Raw genomic sequence first — 19102 nt, forward strand, 5'->3', positions numbered from 1 at the left:
ATTATTGTGTCTGTCAGTATCCTGGATCTGACAGGTTTTGAAATCTGATCATCAACATTGTGCTTTTGTGTGTGTCTTAATGTGACACCTGTTAGATTCAAGACATTGGATGAGAATGTCAATTATAAGTAGCAATGAATAAAACCAAACAAATATGGTTTAGCTCCTCTTGTTGACAAAGCTTAAAAATGTGATTCAGATGCTCCCTGACAGTCCAGTAAATGGAGGGAAATAAAAAACATTTGACATCTATTTATCAATCTATTTAGATGTCAGGGGTATTTATTTATTTGTTTGTCTATCTAGATATTTATTTATCTGCAGGTTTTTGCAGCCTCACTCGACTTTTGAACACTTGAATTTGGCAGCAGGGAAAAATCTCATTCCCCAGGTTCCTTGTGAGGATCAACCCCTCTGTCCACTCTCTTTGCTTCCTGGACAGCAAGGTACAAGTGCTGACTCTATTGTTATGTCACAGAAGTCAGTATACTTTATTTTGCTGGCTCACTGCAACTCTGTTTTATGACTGTCTTCAGTCAGTCCAATATTTTGGATATGGAGAACATCAATTAACTGTCTGGAAGCTTGGGGAATTTCAGAAGAACCTGCTTCTCTTTCTGCCCTCCTACACTCAAGTATTATAGTGGTGGCTTTCATCTTCAGTTTGATATCACATAGTGCAAACTGATAACTAATCTTGGGGAAAAAGAATAAAGATCAAGGCCAAATTATCATGTCTCCATTGTGTGTTAGTTAAGAGTAGGGTATAAGACATAGCCACAATCATACATCGCAAAATTAAATCTCTTTTAATCTGCAAACTCCACATTTCATCCACTCTGTTCACACCACAGCCATTAAACTCTTAAACAAAGTTTAGACTTATAATAGAAAGACTGAAAAGCACAAATTTTATAATATACCACAAGCAAGACTCAAGAAAGCTGAAGACTTATCCCATTTAACTTTGAGAATACTATTATTTTTTAATGTTTCTTTTAAAGAAAAACTAACGAATATATGCTTCAGAGATGATAAAATTATTCCTTTATCTTATCTATGTTTTACTTTTCTTGTATAGGGCATTTGTAAGATTATGGATGATAGCTATTAAAAATATATAAAATCAAATGAAATCTCAGTTACATTTAATTCTACATTTGAAATAACTGAGAGGTTTCTGCAATTGCTCTTTATGACAATATCCAATATTTTAGGAGTATGAGAAATAACTAAAGTTTCTGAATAATTGGTGTAATTATTCATCTATGAACTTTGTAAAAACATCAGCAATAGAATATATAGGAAAAATGAGCTCGGAGACAAAGACAGCAAAGCTCTCAGTAATTGCCTTTATAAAAAAAAATACTCCATATCAAGAGGCAGTTCTTTAAGCCAAGGTAGCAATCTGAGTTAATGGTCTTCAAAACAACATTTTCAAACTTAAGGCAATTATGAGATGCAGAAAAAAAGAAATGAAAAAAAAAATCTGTCTGAATTTACAAATCTTTACATATTGTGAGGGCCTCCTCCGGTCTGAACTGCATTCAGCACCCACTGCAATGCACAGCTAGGGCCAAAGCAGGTACGCTGAGGATCCCACTGAGACAGTGTGTGAAATAGAGACAAATATGAATAAGCCTGCCTATTTTTTTGCTGCCATCATCCAAAAAGGAGGGCTAAAGGCAGGCTGCAATTCCACTACAGTGAGGTCATCAGGAGGTAGCAACAGCTAGTAGTGAGAGGAGATTTCAAGAAAATAAGGGTCCCCCAGACATCAAAATACCCCTTAACAGATCTGTATATCTGGCTTAATCATTTAGTTTAAGTGTGTTTTTTCATATTTTAATTCTGCTATGCTTGCTTTTCACCAATGACCAATAAGTTAAAATGCCAGCACTGGCTTTTGTATCTTTACTGACCATGTTACAATTATAGATATTGTTTCCTCGTCTGGTTAGGACCGTCTCTCACTCTGGATGACATTCCTCTGACAGTTCCCTGAACCCCTCCATCAGAGCCTAGGGAACAACTGAACAAGCTACCTCCTGCCATTTTTTAAGCTCTGCCTCCTCCAGTGACACACAGTAGCTGACCATGTGTGGATTCACAGCATGATGAAAGGAAATGGGTTATTTTAAGTCATTTTCAGCCAGTCAGTCTGGCTAATCTGTTAACTCTGCACTGCAGGGAACAAGTACGCAGTCACTGGGTAAGTCTCACTTGAGTGTGGAGCACTAGATGAGGGTGGAACAGTAAATCATCATCATTTGAGGTCCTCTGTCATCACCCTGAATATCTAAATCACCTTCAAAATGAAACCTGGAAGGGTGCTTTTGTCTTAGAAAATTTTAACATTCTCTATCAGATGACAATCACATTACCTTAGCCTACTCTTTTTTTTTAACTCTTATACTCTTAAACTGAACAAGAGAAAAAATATCATGACAACCTATTTCATCTTATTCTTCTGTGTTCCCCATGAAATACTGATCTGAAGCTTCTTTTCTTTGTTCCTGCTATACTGCTAGCAGTGAATTTTGGAACAAACTCTGTTCTGCTTTGTTATTTCAGACAAACAGATAATTTGGAATTTAAAGTATCCATAATAGGACTAAGGAGCCTGTGGGTCTGTTGGAAAGAGGGATGATTCTTCGCCCCTTGAGAGCATACTCCAGTCTAAGCCTACAACAGTTTCATAAAAAAATAAAGGGTATGAATCTACTAGAACCTTATTTAAGCAAAGGCCTTAAGCACATTAAGCATTTAATACGTTGAGATAAAATGTGCTTAAGTGCTTTGAGTATTCAAGTCATAATGATTATTACAGTAATTCATGTATGCTCAGCTATATCTTGTGAGTGCATGCATTTAGTGGCTATTGAATAAATAAACTGATTAATAACATTTGCAGTGAGAAAAAGAAATATAATTAGCTTTAATATAGTGCAAATACATTTTACTGTAAAAAAACCATCCCTCCCCATGTAACAAAGTTGGTATAACCATTGGTATGGATATGTTTTTTCTATGCATATCCCTGTATATGTTTATCAAGAATTGACAGAAAATCTGATCTGTGAGAGGATTTGGAAATTCTCTGAGTGTTTTTTTCTGACAATCTGTTGGAACGGCATTGCTTTGAGGAAATACCTTAAACAGAAAACTGGTAGATTTTCAAAAGCAATGTCTGTCCCATTTTTTGCCTCCTGGTCTGAGCATCCAGGATTCATGGGTCTTGGACTATCCAAGTTGTTGTTGTTGTGACCCCCAGTTTTATCAGACTGTTTTCCTCCAGACTGGAACCCAGGATCACTGGGATCCCCAGTCTCATGTACACACCACAGACACAGAGCTGGAAAATGTGTAAGTTACAGGTGGCACTTGATTCCTCACAGCTTGAAAACAAATTTTTCTATACTGGGAGCTTCCCACTCCATCAGCTTCTAAGACTGTCTTTAACCTCTGAAACTGCCTGTTGATATTACAAATGTATAAAGGGGAAGGAAAGGAAATGCCTTTTAATTTTAAGATGTCTTGATTTTAATTCCTCTTTCAAATATTTCTCCCAAGTTTCTCATATAACCAGATTAGTATTTTGACAGTGACAGCACAGGAGCATGAATCAGCTTTTATTTTTTTGTCTTTTTTTTTTTTCCCCCCTGAGCATTCATAGATTAGTTAGACACTGTAAATTCTTTTACTGATTTAATAAACTGTTTTCCTTATTTAGTCAGTGATATACAGGACTCTGAAGCACATCTGGGTTTGTTCTCACTAGCATACTTTGTTAAAGTCTCATTTATGTATTGTTTTCTTAAATTATGGCTCTTCAGTGGCAAGTTAGGAGTCAAGAACTTAAAATTCATCTACAAGCAGGCTATTTAAAATACGAATTTTGAAATTGTCATTTAATAGGTAGCTGATAGTATTTTCTTCCTTCCTTAGACCTAATCCCTAATAAATTAAACTGGCCAATACAAAAAATATTGTGGCACTTCTGACTAGTGTATTATACAAAAATTTGCAAGCATATATATGTTTGAGGTGTTGCATTAAGAAATTGTAAGATTCTCAGTAGGGTTTATGGACAATATCAATTTACTTGGTGTATGTTGGTGTGCTTTATAAAATAGGAAAAGACTACAGTATTGTTGGAAATATGTTGAAATCTCAGTTTTGTACAATACATCATGCTTGGAAACTAGATTTATTTGCAAATGTACTGGTCCAATTAATCTCAAGTAGGAAAAAAATCACAATCAAGAAACAGCAATTGCAAAAAAGACACAGTTATGTCATAATCTTGATGATTTTCCATAGTATATTTTCACACAAGTATGATTTTAGATTTAAGTAAGATAACCATAACGCACAGTTACCTATAAACTAAATATACATTGTTTTCTTCTGGTGCATCAGTAATATGAACTTCTCTTAAGTATGTATGGTCTTCTAGCTTTGTTCACATGTAGCTGCCGTTTCAGAATATAGGGATTTTTTCTTTTCATTATTTCCTTATCTTGGCTTGAGTTCTCTAGCTCAAAAGCATCTTGCTGAAGTAACTGTAGGATGCAAGAAGAGACACAATATTAACAGATTTTTTTGGTGATGAAAATCATCAATTCTTAGAAAGCTTTCTAAAACTTTATTTTAACATCTGCCACCAAGAAAAATCTTTACCATAGTAGTTGTGGGTTTTTTTGGTTTTTTTTTAAAAAAAAAAGGGGAAAGAAAAAAAAAAGCCCAAAATTTAAGACACAAAACTAAGATCAGGCTAAAGATGAGCTGAATCCTAGAGAGGTGATATTTAAATTCCACTGAAACAAATGAGATCATTGGTTTTGACTAGAGAGAAAAGCTGGTATGTCCTCCTTGGACTAAAACTCAAATTGCCTGAAAACCTCCTAATGACTGTCACTCTGTAATCACTCATTTAGGCAAAACATCTCCTAAAACACCCACTGCTTGCTGATTTTGAGCAATATTTTTATCTGCAACTTCCTACAGGTAAAAAGTCAAAATGTGTAATAAATAAATAAGAAATTAAATAAAGAACAAGAAAGCCAAAATTTTGTCAATCAAAATTTCTTATATAACTGTGTTTTGAATTTTACTTGGAGTTTTCAAAGTGTTCTGTTTAGATTCATTCCTGCTTTATCTGTTAAGATTTCATCCATTATCACACCAAGTTCTTCCATGGTCAAGTACACTCCTACTGTCTGGCTGAAAGGTATTAAACTGAAAACATTTTTATACTCACCTCAGTATTTCCCTAAGCAATCAAACACTTACTTAATTACTTAATAAATAAGTGCTCATCTAAACTCTATTTAGATGGAAAAACTCTCATGGTTTCAACAGACTTTGGAGTCAATCCTGGATGAGTAAGATCACAAGAACTTCCTTCATTACAGAAATTGTTTATTTCAAGCCTTCTTCAATCCTTCTCCCTCTGGTTCTATCTCTTCTTATTTTATTGTCTTATAAACCTCTGCACTGCATAAGCATGTTCCTAAGCTGAGAGAGGAATATTCTTTTTCAATTTCACATGCCATACTTTTAGGAGTGATGATTCCCAACCACCACAAGAGGTGATGCAACTGCAAAGTAAGAAACTGTGATTAAGTCATATGGGCTATTGCATATAGTCAGTTCTGTGGTATCTCCTTGTCATGGTTTAACCCCAACTGGCAACTAAGCACCACACACCTGCTCACTCACTCCTCCCTGCTCCCCCTGGGACAGGGAGGAGAATCAGAAAGGAAAAAAGAGTAAAACTTGTGGGCTGAGATAAGAACAGTTTAATAATTTAATTTAAATAGAATAATAATAACAATAGTAGTAGTAGTAGTAATAATTGATAATGATAATAATGAAAAGGAAGATAACAAAAAGAGAGTGAAATAAAACCCAAGAAAGGTAAGTGATGCACAATGCAGTCACCCACCACCCACTGACCAATGCTCAGCCAGTGCTCGAGCAGCAATCCACCTCTCCTGCCAACTTCCCCCAGTTTATATACTGGGCATGATGTCATATGGTATGAAATATTCCTTTGGCCAGTTTGGGTCAGCTGTCCTGGCTGAGTCCCCTCCCAACTTCTTATGCCCCTCCAGCCTTCTTGCTCGCAGAGCGTGAGAAGCTGAAAAATCCTTGACTTAGTATAAACACTACTTAGCAACAACTAAAAACATCTGTATGTTATCAACATTATCCTCATTCTAAATCCAAAACACAACACTATACCAGCTACTAGGAAGAAAATTAACTCTATCCCAGCTGAAACCAGGACAGTACTTTTCAGCAATAAATGTACTGATGAAAAGAGTCCTCAGAAAACTGGTTCTCAAAGATGTTGCAGTCTTTTGTATGGACCATCCCAGCTAATATGAAGGCTTGAGAATAAGCCTGCAAATATAGAGCTGTGATTCAGCAAACAAAAGAGGATGAAGATTCAGCCATGAACCTGTGACTGAAGAAACTGGGTTTACTGGAAAGTGGGTAGTAACACTGAGATACATTTTTTTGCTAAGCAAAGCAGTTTTTATAGTAATATATGACAATGTAAGTGGATTGTGCCCAGTGTGCATCTGTGTGATCACTGCACTAAGATAAATATCACAAATGGACTATAAACAAGCACTATATAAGAGCAGCAATCTTCATACAATCATAGTGTCAACTTCCAGGACCCTCTTTAGGTGAGACGAAGTGAAAAGGAAGAGTTCCCTTGCTACCAGTTTCCTAGCAATGCTGAGAAGCCCAGAGTACCTGGTAAAATTACATGTACACATGGGCACGTGTCCATGCATTTTGAATGCAGTTTGCCTTAGGGCCTTAAAAGGGTTTTCAGAAACTCTGCCTACATTTAGTTATTCCTCAATAAATCTGCAGTAACTTCATGTCTGTTAAGCAGATATTAATTTTGTGTTCTGGCATAGAGCTCACTTTCATGTGTTTGTTTGGTTTCTTGGAATGGCTACAAAGAGTGGAGAAAGTATGTAGTTAAGAATAGTTCTCATTTATCCATGGGTTGTTATAAAAAACAGGCAGCTCATCAGAAATTACATTAATTCACAACTCTTTAAATAAGAGGTATATTAGAGGTATTAGAGAAGGAAAGCTCAGACGGTATGTCAGGGGTCACAGATATGGATTTTAAAACATCACGACAAACAGAGCCTGAGAGTTTATTAGCAGTTGAAACATGCATTTCTGACAGTTTGTTTTACCTCCCAATGCTGAAAGGCTCTGCTGTGGCAAACTTTTTGGACTTGATATACTGTCAGCATTGCTTCCAAGCTGAAGCCATCCAGAGCAGCAGGAAACTGTCTTCCTGAAATGAGATCCTCTTCATCTACCTCTTCTGTTTCCTCCACTTGGTTGTTTATGTTGTTGACAAGATTGCAGACATTTAGCAGGGTCATTTTCCAGTAAGGAAGTTTTGCTCTATTAATCTGAAAATACAAACACCCACTCTTTAACATGTTGGAATTTTCATTTTGTTTTTTAGTAATAATGTGTGACATTCAAACATTTTGGTAGGAACAAGTATGTGTGTTCAAAGTACTTTTCATCTGCTCAACTTTTAGACAATAATTAGAGAGTGCTGAAATTAGGACAACTCATTTATTAAACACACTAAGTCTGTTTCCCCACAGCCTTACCCCCCAGGTAGATACACAAGATGAAAAACTAAACTGCTACCAAACAAGAATGGTAGCATTTCATAGTCATTCTGCACAGGTGCAAACAAAAACACAGATGGAAATTAGTATAATATAAATTCACAGGTGTAAATCAGGACAATGAGTCAAACCCACTACATAAATTCCCAGTACTGGAATCCAAGGTGGATGCCTGTGGTTAACTAGACGCTCCTCCCCAGTTCAGAACAAATACCAGTCATTTCAAAATTCCCTGAGAAAAGGAACAGAGTCCCTGCTTCAGGGCAACCTGTCTGATGAGGCTGGGTCTGAAGTTATGGAATCTGTAAGCCCCAGAAGTTTTGGATGCTGGAGACTCATGAGCCTGAGCTATGTGAATCTACAAGCTTAGATGAAGATAGAACAAAAATGAAACAGAGCTGTGCAAAAAATGTATTACTGATTTGATAACAGGACTGAAAAACTCAGACCAACCGTATTTAGCTGGTCCACAATGGACCTGGTCAGAGATGTTACAGAAAGTCAGGCATAAAGAAATTTCACCATGGTTTGTCTCAAATTTTGCTTGCTCCGGTATCTTGCATTATTTAGGACCTATTCAACTTTTAAAAATGTTGAAAAAAAAAATTTTTACTTTTCTACTGGTACTGTTCTTTCCAAGCAGTTGTGGCAGTAGTCTTCTTCAGTTTTGATTATCAATAGAAAAAAAGTAAGTGAAAACCCTAATTCCCACCTCATTCACTGCTTTTCATGTCTTTGCCGCTTTCTTTGTTCTCACTATAAATAATTTCTTTCAAATTGTATTCCTTTTAGTGGTGAGTATGGAAATTAGTTTCCTTAAACTAGAACTGGTGACATAGAAATCTCCAATCAAAAGCAAAATAGCAAATTCCTATTTATTACTGGCAAGGGCTTCTTTGCTGTTCACATTAGCATTACACTTTACCTATGAACTGAAATGTAGTTGCTTCTTTTCGTGGATGTACAAAGTTAAATATGGTATTACATTAACACAGACATTGCCTTTTACATACTGACAGCATTAGGAGTGTGGATGCAGTGCTTACTTAGCTGAACATTAGGTAACCACATAATCGGTTGTGTTTTTAAAGCACCTTCCTCACAAAGGGGCATTATACGCAAGATTTATGCATATTCACCACACTTTACAATTTTTTGAAGGAAAAGAAAGAAAATAAAGAGGAGTGAGGAAGAAACAAGAAAAGCTGGCATCTCTATCAGCATTAGTTACAAAACATTAACTTTTGGTCATAATCATTACCCCAATATACATCTGATATATGCATGCCTTCCAAAATGAGAATAATTTTGCCTTTTAATAAAATCACTATGTGTTCTCAGACTCCTGACAAGGCCCATTAAAAAAAAAAAGTATTTTATTTTCAGGCTAAGAAGAAAACAAATCTCAAATCTTATTCAAAAGCTTGAAATTGGTTCTGCATTGTTTACTTTGAGCTCATCTGTTGTCCCATCTAGGTGCCTTAATTAGTCTGTTGAATTATTTGAAAAGATGTGACAGGTTCAAAACAAAAATTAACCTCTTTGCAGGATGTCGAATTTAATTAACAGAAGTTAAACTAGCAAAAAAATGCAAGTGTCTACTGCAATTTCAAAATCTTCTTTGGTCTGTTTTAAAATACTTGTGAAATATAAAAGTATGGAGCTTTCCATGGCAAATGAGGAGGCTTTTCCATCGCAATTCTCTCTCCTGGGTATACAAAAGAAATGTAAGCTAGCTCGACAGTAGCTAAATTGCAATGAAGAATAAAATCTAGAGACAATGCTACATGAGCAAGTGACAGTTCTGAGTTAAAAAAAACCAAAAATATTCCAGTGGATGGGAACAGAGGAGGAAAGGATAGAGAAATTTGTTATGCCTTCTTGCATAATTTATATAATCTTTTTGATCTAAAGTTACTACTTTATGTTAGCCTGATGCATGTCTATGTTTAAAGGAACTTTCCTCTATATATTAGTAAAATACTTAAATAGCAGACTTCAAAAGATGAAATTGTTCTTAGCTGCTACTTAGGAGGTTAGGGGAAAAAAATTTCGCAGTGCTGTCTGCAAGCATACTTCATTTGTTAAGGGAGTCTAATTCCCATTAAAACCATGCATCTATCACCTCAAAGTATTTTTACCTGGGTACATCTGCTTCTGACTTACACTGCTGCCAGCTCACAGAACGAGGTCATAAAGCATTAAGAACTTCAGTCAAAGGTGAAATAAATTTTTTAACTGAACATGGAGCTCTCCAGGTCATGTCCAGTCACTGAACAGAGCAGTTGCTACTTTTCTACTCTCTTGCACTATTACAGCAAGCACTACAATCAGACAGCTTTGGTTTATAGGTTATGGGAAATCTCTGAGGTCCTTATCCTAAAGGAATATGTGGAAATACAGTTTAAGATGACCATAACCTAAATGTTCAGGTACATTTCCAATGTGTGATATATTTTCCCCACTGGTCTAATAACAACTACAGTTGCTCAAGACATTATTTTGGAAACACCTACACAAGAGATCAAGGAACCCATCCGTATCTGCCAAGATAGAACTGATTTTAAGATTAACTTGGAAAATATCTGGGAGTGATCTGAAGGAACAACAGCGATTGCAGTATGAATCAGAATTTAAGTTATTAATGCTGAAGTGAATATGATGTATTCATTTCCACTGTTGAACATGCTTCTGAAATAAGACTCAGATATGTAGTTTCCTACACCTTAGGTATCTTGAAATAGAATTTTAAATCATCTAAGAAACTGAAATGAGTTTGAGAATATTTCCTTCTTTGGCAACAGTCTTGTCCTATGAAAGATTAAAGAGAGTCCCAAGTTATAACTTATATATCTTTTGCCTTCCATTTCTGGTTGGATGATACCCTTGATACTTTGTGTAAGATACTTCTTATGTTATAATACATACCTCCCAAATGTTTCAGGTTTTTTTCAGAAAAATAAACTTCAATTCTCTGCTTTTTATATTCTGTCTTTATCTAGTGAAAGTAAATTAAAAACAAATTCATAACCAAGTAAAACCCAGGGTAATGTAGGATCTCTGTGGTTCCTTTTCAGAATAGTAATTGAATTTCATTCAGAATGTAACCATAGAAATAATATTCTCTAAGGAGATATGGTATTGAGTTCTGTTACAGTGGAAGTTCTTCCATGGTGTGTACTAATGTCTGTAAATGTAATGAATTTTTATGTGATGACTGAGTCAGGAAGTCAGTAACTCCTAGACACCTGTAACCTCGTCTGTCTCTGACAAGAAGGCTAAACTGTCTGGGCACATACAGGCAGCAGTAGGCATCCTAGAACTGTAAGAAGCTTAGAAGATCCAAGACTTCAGAAAATTAATGTGAGTAGGGATCCCAAAGGTGGAGCATATTCTAGTGATGATATATTCTTCAAGGGAACACCTTTTTTTTTCTTTTTTTTTTTTTTTTCTTTAACATCATCTCAATCTTGTTTGAGTTCAGGATATTCTTCATGCAAGTGGTGGTTTCAGGCAAGCATTTATTTGCTACCTATTTGATACAAAAGAGATACAGTAGATAACTGTCCACATATTTGTGACACTTCAGATTGTGTTGTTTTACCAGATCTTCCAAATGACTCTTTGGATTTTAGCTTAGAGAAAAGACAGATAAAGCATTTTAGGGCCTTGTTTGATCCCCATATCTTCTTTGAGATGTAATAGCAGGGAAGGGTGATAAACTGTATTATATGTTGAAGACGGGTTGTAATAAGCATGGATATACTTCTTTAAAGATGGAGAGTGATTCAGCATATAAATAACTTTAAAGAGCAGTTTGAAAAGGGCTAGCAGACACTGGACAGCAGTCTGTGAAGTCAAAAGGGTATGGTAACTCTTTCCATAATATTGGATAGACTACTGAATGTTGCAAAGGTGTGTGCTTAAACCCTAGCTGTAGTCTTGATACTACGCTTCACAAGTGCCTACTTAGGAAGACTTTTTCTGTCACATACTAGAACCACAAGTGATTTTTAGATCTGAGCTTTCATAAACAATTTTTTTCTTTTTTTTTCCTTTTCCCCCCCATCTTAATGCTATTTAAATTGTCTGAATTTCCCTTGCTGCTTATTACCAAGTCAGTGTCAAAGACAGTTAATGCAATTTAACAGTAATTGACCTCTACTGGAACCAGATCTCAGGCACAATACGAGACAGTTGTTACACATACCATCCTCAAATTTGTCTCTCACACCAGAACCATACTTTTGTTCTAAAGAGGGTTAAAAGCTAGCAGAGGACAACAGAGAAGAAAAAAAAAAAAAAAAAGTCATTTCAGTAATGAATGAAATAGTGGTATGCCTCTTGTAGAAGCATTTATGCACACTTCTTAGCGTGCCTTACCTTGATGTCAAGAGACAATATATATTGAACTAATGAATCCAAGATTGTGATTTAAGGCAGTATAATGTATGACTAAAGCAATGTCTCCACCATGCATCTACTGTTTCTGTCAACTTCCAGTGTCACTTGACTTATGGTATATACCATAAGGAAATTGAGTAGCAAGCTATATGATGTAGAACAGCATATAAGAGTATTATGGCAAACATAATTACATTATCAACTGGTGCACTATTTGTGCATTTTTAGTTACCTGAGATTGTGCTCTGTGCTGAGAGGGAGGAAAAGATGGAAGTGGAAGTTAGATTCACAGTTTCACTAAAGTCAGTAGTAGAAATACCAATAGCTGCAGGGTTTTCTCCCAGGGCATACTATGTTTTGTCACACAAAGAACCATTCTTGTCAGCCTCCTACATTTAAAGTTGTCTCAGGAAAAGAATATCAATTACATTTTTCTGCACCTTAGGGAAGAGAGTAGCAAACGGGTTTATTTGGCATCTGAGGTTAATTACCATGCCCGTAAAGAACATGGGAACCTAAGAACTGCCAGACCAGATCAAAACAATTTATTTTCTGGCCTCATTTCTTATTCTAGCCTGTTCAAAGGATCCTGTAAAAAGCTCACATATAAGCAAATACAGTAAATAGAGAAGTCTTCCAGGCAGGTTTTGTCCTTAACCTTCAACTAGTCACTGGCTTATGAAATTCTTTTTTTTTGGAAAATTTTTAATTCTCAATTTATTTTCCATTGAATTTAGTCACCACCTGAACTTCATTAGAACAAAGAATTAAAACATTCAACCATGGCACTTGTTTCAGGGTTTGTTCTTTAATATGTTGCTGAAGAAATATTAGACCTATGTATTTCTTAGATCATTCACAGAAAATAACAGTGTTGAGAAAGTGTTTGTCTATCAGCCTGTTCAATACATATGTGCAACACTTGCTGCTTCACCTTGTCAAATATGAGATAGGAACTGAATTTTTGTCTATTTGTATTAAATGACTATGTACATCGCTCACAGTCTGGCATTTTGTCAAGGAAATGTCATTTATCAGATTAATATTTTCACAGTCATGCCCCCATGTTCCTGTACTAACGCTATGATTAAATTCCTAAACCAAAATCAGCATAAGTATTAGTTTTTGCTTTATGACTGTCTTAATTTTATATGCATATAGGAAAAGTTCTGCATAAAAATATCACTTATGGATTCGACTCAAGGTTAATTTAGCTTTCATCAGGCATAATCCTATTGGAAACACATTTCCTTATACAAATTTACATCTCTGCACATAACACAGTTTTGACAGTTTAATGAAATTACCCGTGTTATGAGTGAGGAGCACTTTTGGTGTGTCACATCAACACCTTTAAATTTCCTTTGAACTGGAGAAAATCTTGGACCAAAGTAATGTCTAGCACTGAACTTTTTTGTCTAGACCATAGGTTATTACTTTGTGCAAAGACTTCTGGGTTTGTAATGAGAATTCATTTGCTCTCTACCCATCAGCTAAAAGAGGAAAAATAATTACCTTTGATGTGTACATATTGGTCAATAAATCTGCTTCTAATGCTTTCATTTCCTCTTCTGAGTCTGGGAATAACCAGAAACATATGTTTATTATTTCATCATAAATCACGGGCATTTCAATTCAGCACACAGAATTTAGATATATCAATGAATTCAGAGAAACAAACAATCAAAAACCAAACAAACAAGTCAGATAAAAACACAGCAAAGTGATCTAGAGGGACTGTGAGGAGTCTTCAGGTAACAGGAACATTATGTTACAATAGATACTCACTACCTTTTTAAAGCATGATCAAGCTTATTGAAGTGAATGAAACGATTCATTAATCTCAGTTCACTGGTAGACAGGACCAATAATCTGCAGCCCTTTCAGTAAACAAAACTGCTGCAATATTCTTCTTTCAAAATCAGTATGATTTTCATAATCACTCTTTGTTACCTTTGCTTACTTTGGAAGATTTTGGATATTTATTCTCAAATAATATTTATTTAAGTAGCAGCTAAGCACTTAGGTGAATGGCAGTTATGATTACTTGACAAGATTTAGTCTTGATTATTCTTGGTTAAATTAAGAGTATTTTTACTGACATGAGGAAATTGAGCTTAACCAGTTTGTGATACCAGCTCTTAACAATGCACATACCAAAAGAAAGTATTCTGACTGAAAGTCTGAGGATTTTCTTTACTAATTTAATTCACCTTTGATAGATCAGCAGACTTGAAAGAGCTGTGATTTGGTGAATAAGGTAAAAATTGCAGTAGAAAGAGAAAACAGCCACAAACTTTTCTTTGCGCTGTACAGAATCACAAGGAAGATCTGGTGCCTTGCAAATGTAGCAGCAATCACAGCTCAAAGGTGAGATATATGCAGAAATCAGTTAAGGCTTCAAGAGAAACAGAGTTCCACATGGATTTTATCTTTCCTGGAATACTAGCAGTCAAACAATACACTTACTTATATTTAAAACCAGACTAAACCAAACTCTATTGCATATTCATATAAGTCATATCTCACTTTCATCAAAATGATCTATGCTGTTGGCATATAACACCTTACCACAGAATCTGTGGATAGATTCTGCCTATGCCTTCATTTCAGGGATCATCACCAGGCTGTGTCACTACCTTTTACAGAACATGAGACTGTAAGGGACCTTTTATACAAATATGTGCTAATCTGTCATAGATTTCTGCTAGCACAGGAAGCCAACCATTATAATGCTCTCAAAAATCTATCGTGTTCAATCTTAATAACAAGATCTCACCACCACTATGTTTCCTGTTTGGGGAATTCTTCCAGACTATCAGTGGTTATTCATGTTCTTCTAAATTCAAGCCTAATTTATTTCTAATTACAAATTTCTTAATGGTTTACATAGAACTTCCTTCACTACAAATTATACCTTTCTGTTTGTAATATTTAAACAACTCATGTATTTTTTGAGAGCAATCACAGCCCTTCCACGCTTAGATTTTTAGGGTGTGCTTACACAGTGATTAGCAAACAAATGCAGGATCACTGTGCCTTTTGGACATAAACCATTACGGGAAATCCAGTAAATACTTCACTGAAAGGCTGTGCCCAGAGCTAGTAGACTCTCATCTATTTTCTCTTGTAATAGCCTTGTATTCCCCAACTCATCAGGGTGGCCCTCCTCTGTGTCTGATGTGATCTCAAGACAGCACACCATAGTACAGTTTGCATCAGAAGACTCAATACTTTACTACCTTAATGCTTACCATTAGCTACAGCAAGTAGCTCTCTTACAAATTTTTTGATTTTGTTTGCCTTTCATGGCTGAAAAAATTAGGTATCTCAGAAAAAAAAATGAGGTCAGATAATATGACCAAGTCTTTTATTTCCTCAGACATTTCCAACAGCTGTGCTTCTGTTTAAAAGAGCTTTTAATAGGAACTTCTACTATTTCCTAAGCTATTGCATTTTTACTGTTGCACTGCTGCTCGTTTCTATTATTCAGGTCATCAAAAACTTCTCAGTGTTACACCGATCTTCCTCTGTAGTTATGCTCCTGTTCACCTTTGCATTACCAGCACACTGCATTCATTCCTACTGTTTGCATTGAAGTTGTTATTGAAAGTATTAGACTGGTTTGTAGATCAGTATTACAGCAAGTCACTAGCAATGAAATCTCCAACCTAATGCCCTTCAGCCCTTTCAGCACTACTGGTTGTCAGTGTTACCTGGTCTCTTAACGGCTTTACCATAGCCAGAATTCTGCTGGCAGCACAAGATCACCTCAGCTGAATTTCTACTAATGATAGCAGCAGCTCCTGTGAATGGGTGAGTGGCACATGTGTGACAGCATCATGATTTGTGGTGTCCTGGGTCATACCGGCTGAGGACAATGAAAGGACTTGTGTCTGGCTAGCACCTGTTTTTTATGTTCTATAGAGGAGAGAAGACAGCTTCCACACCATCGAGGCCAGAAGATAGCTGCAGATGTGGAAGACAGGTATGTATAAAGAAACATTTTGATTGAGAAGTCTGGAGGACATTATTTAGGAGGCCAGTCAAGATTCCTCAAGTGAAGAATAAAGCAAGGTGAGGAGGAAGAGAAGAGACCACATCCACATAATTCAAGAGTGAAAGAGACAGATGAGAAATAAAAGCATAAAAAGAGCAAACTCTCAGAGAGCAATGTATAAAACGTCTGGTTACACATTATCGTTCAAATCAGAGAGAAATTCACACAGTTTGATGTTCTCTTGATTCACTTCTTGCTGACAAGAAATACAGCTTCTATTCATATATTCACATTCTACAGGAATAGTTACATTCTACACACTTTCCCCTGAGGGCAAACATTTTCAAAAGAAAATTAGAATGAATTATCATTTTCTTTATGACATAACTGTCCATATTACTTAAAACTGATTTGGCCCCTCCACACAAGCTTCTCCATGGCACTTCTCATTTAAATATAATTTCAAATTTTCAAGCAAATAAACGATCATGTCAGTTACATATACAATTTTGATTCGGGGGGGGTTTATGAGCCTGTTTTAATTTCCACTGAAATTTTTTTACTTTAGTGGTCTTTCATTCAGGCTCTACAAACAGTTGAATTTGAAACAGCCTCACTGAAAACACTAGTCAAGTAATGGTTTAAAAAGCTTCAAATATATAGGGAGAAAATAATAAATGTTAAGCCTTGTCACTAAGATCACCAGTTCTCTATAATATACAGTATGATTATGTTTAAACTGTGATAAAATGCAGGTATTGTGTGTGTTAACGTCCTTCTTCGGCAGGGGAATACAAATCGGAAACTTTCATCTAAAGTGAGAATTAGGAATTCTGAGTCCTCCTGAATAATGAAACTGAAAAATGAAGCTACTTGTAAATTTTTCACTTTACATTTTGTGTAGTTAAAAATTAAAGTAATTCACAAGTTAGTTAAGATTGGATTTTGAAGCCTATTCTGCTTCATGCCTGTGTGCATACACCTGTTTAATCACCACCATACCTATTTTTGGTCATAAACTTAGGGTACAAATGACACACACTTAGCTGTGTCATTTTCAAAAGGAACAGGCAATGCATTTTAATATATGGTCCTCTTTTTTTAGGTTTCTCAAGCAATTGTTCTTGAAGTAGAAATTCACTTACATTAACCTTCCTATTGTGTGATCTGCATCAGATTCAGCATCTTTTGTCATCATTTCAGATCACCTGCTACCAATTTTTTCCCCAGAATACTAAAATTGTATTTCTGTCCCTAAGAAGTGACTAAAGTGCATATATATTCATGTTGATTTGGATTATGGCAGCTGCTCCTATGAGTTGCAGGAATTATAATTCCTATGATAAATTTCGAAATACATGGTATTCAGTAAATCACAAATGAGGCAGCCTAATCAAGCAGATGGTCAACACTGATCTGTATTTCCAGTGTACGCCAACTGCCATGGTGTAGGTGCTGTGAGACGGAACGGTTTGTATGAAGGGAGAAAGTTCTGGGAGAGATAGAAAAATGATGCCGGCCAGTGCCCGTTATCAGGGCCAGCTCCTTGGCGCCAACTGGGTGCAGCCGCGGTAGCCCGAAGTGACTTCACCTCCACGCCGGAGGTCCCCGCCCCAGGCTGCGGGAGCGACGTCAGGGGCCGCGGAGCCGGCCGCGCTGCGGGGCCGCGCTGCGGGGCCGCGCCCGGGCGGAGGGAGGGCGGCGCGGGGCGCCGGCGGGGACTTACCTGAGCAGAGGCTGCAGGAGGCCAAGGCCAGCAGCACCGCGCACACCAGCTGGGCTCTCATCCTTGCCGCGCCGCCCTCTAGAAAGTAAAGTCCATAAATCCTGGGGAGAGACGGAGAGAGACAGACAGACAGACAGACAGAGAGCCCCGCCGCTCCGCACCCTCAGCACGCGCGCTGGCGGGCGGCTGCAGGCACCAGACGGGGCACCCGGACCCTTCCCCAACTATATATGCCGCGGGGTGATGTCACGGCGGTGTCGCCATCGCCTCCTGACGAAGCTCCCTCCCTCCTCCTCCTCCACCCCCCCACCCCCTCTCCGCTCCCGCTGCCCCCTTCCCGCCGCTCCGCGCCCGCCAGCGCTGACGCCAGTCGCCGCCTGACGCACGCGGAGCCCCGCGGGGCGCGCAGCGGGGCGCGCAGCGAACCCCCGCACCCACCGCCGCGAGGGGCGGTCGGAACGGGCTTTTCCCGAAAGGCAACTATCCTCTGATCTCGAAAAGCCCCGAAATATTTTTCTTTTTTTATTTTTTTTTTTAAAAAGTTACCGCAGTTGCTCGGACCCCTGGCGCGTGCTGTGCGCTAGGTCAGGGGCGGGAAAAGGCTGCGCCTAAACCTGCGCACCGCGCGTAGAGCCGCGGTCCCTGTGCGGTCGCCGGCTGATGCTCTTTGTCTGACATCTGTTTTACCATCCCCTCAGCGAGGGAAAAAAACGGGGAGAGAACCGCACACCGGTCACGGGCAGGGGTGTTAAAGCGGGCATGGGCAGGGGATGTGTGAGCGGGCACGGGCAGGGGTATATAACCCAGGGCATGAGCAGGGGTGTGACATCGAGCATGGGTAGCAGAAAAAAAAATAATCTGTGTGTGTGAGAAAGATAACGGGAAAGTAGGAAAGTAACTTGATAGAGATTTTTCATAGATGCGCAAAAATTTCTGCTACCCGACACGACGAGACTTCCTATCACTTCTGAAGAGCGCTTGCCATAAGCCAACAGCTGTGGTTTCGAGAGAGTCCGCCCTCCTACATTTGCCTTAAGATGTACTTTTCCTGGTTGAATTTTATAATAGATCTTTTTCCTCAGCTACCAGCACAGGCCGGGCTCCGTGAACACCGCCCAGAGCTCAAGACCCAGTAAAACCCGCAGGGGACCCGAGGCGGGAGGCAGCTCGGCGGCGGAGCGGGCGCGGAGCGGGCGCGCAGAGCCCCGGGGCGGGGTGCGACGCCGGGGGGTGCCCTGTCCCTTCCCCGCACGCCCTGCCCTCCGTGCGTCCCCGGGAGCC

At 38.0% G+C, this 19102-nt stretch overlaps 1 protein-coding gene across 1 annotated transcript; it reads right to left on the reverse strand.

Annotated features, from left to right (window-relative positions):
* Window positions 1-790: 790 nt before the first annotated feature.
* NTS (neurotensin) lies at window positions 791-18600 on the reverse strand. Its single transcript, XM_074827111.1, has 4 exons — window positions 17822-18600; window positions 13611-13672; window positions 7236-7460; window positions 791-4565 (listed from the first exon to the last, which is right to left on the reverse strand). The coding sequence occupies exons 1-4, from the start codon at window positions 17880-17882 to the stop codon at window positions 4419-4421; spliced, it is 495 nt and encodes a 164-aa protein (XP_074683212.1). The 5' UTR covers window positions 17883-18600; the 3' UTR covers window positions 791-4418.
* Between the last annotated feature and the right edge of the window lie 502 nt (window positions 18601-19102).

This window comes from Strix aluco, chromosome 5, assembly GCF_031877795.1.
Source record: "Strix aluco isolate bStrAlu1 chromosome 5, bStrAlu1.hap1, whole genome shotgun sequence".
NCBI lineage: Eukaryota > Metazoa > Chordata > Aves > Strigiformes > Strigidae > Strix > Strix aluco.

Excerpts from the sequence above, each read along its gene's own strand:
- NTS (XM_074827111.1), bottom strand. The coding sequence starts at position 17,882 with ATGAGAGCCCAGCTGGTGTGCGCGGTGCTGCTGGCCTTGGCCTCCTGC. Across the intron at positions 7,461-13,610 it reads CCAATATGTACACATCAAAG|ATTAATAGAGCAAAACTTCC; the intron begins GTAATTATTTTT and ends TTGTATTTTCAG. Across the intron at positions 4,566-7,235 it reads GAGCCTTTCAGCATTGGGAG|TTACTTCAGCAAGATGCTTT; the intron begins GTAAAACAAACT and ends TGCATCCTACAG.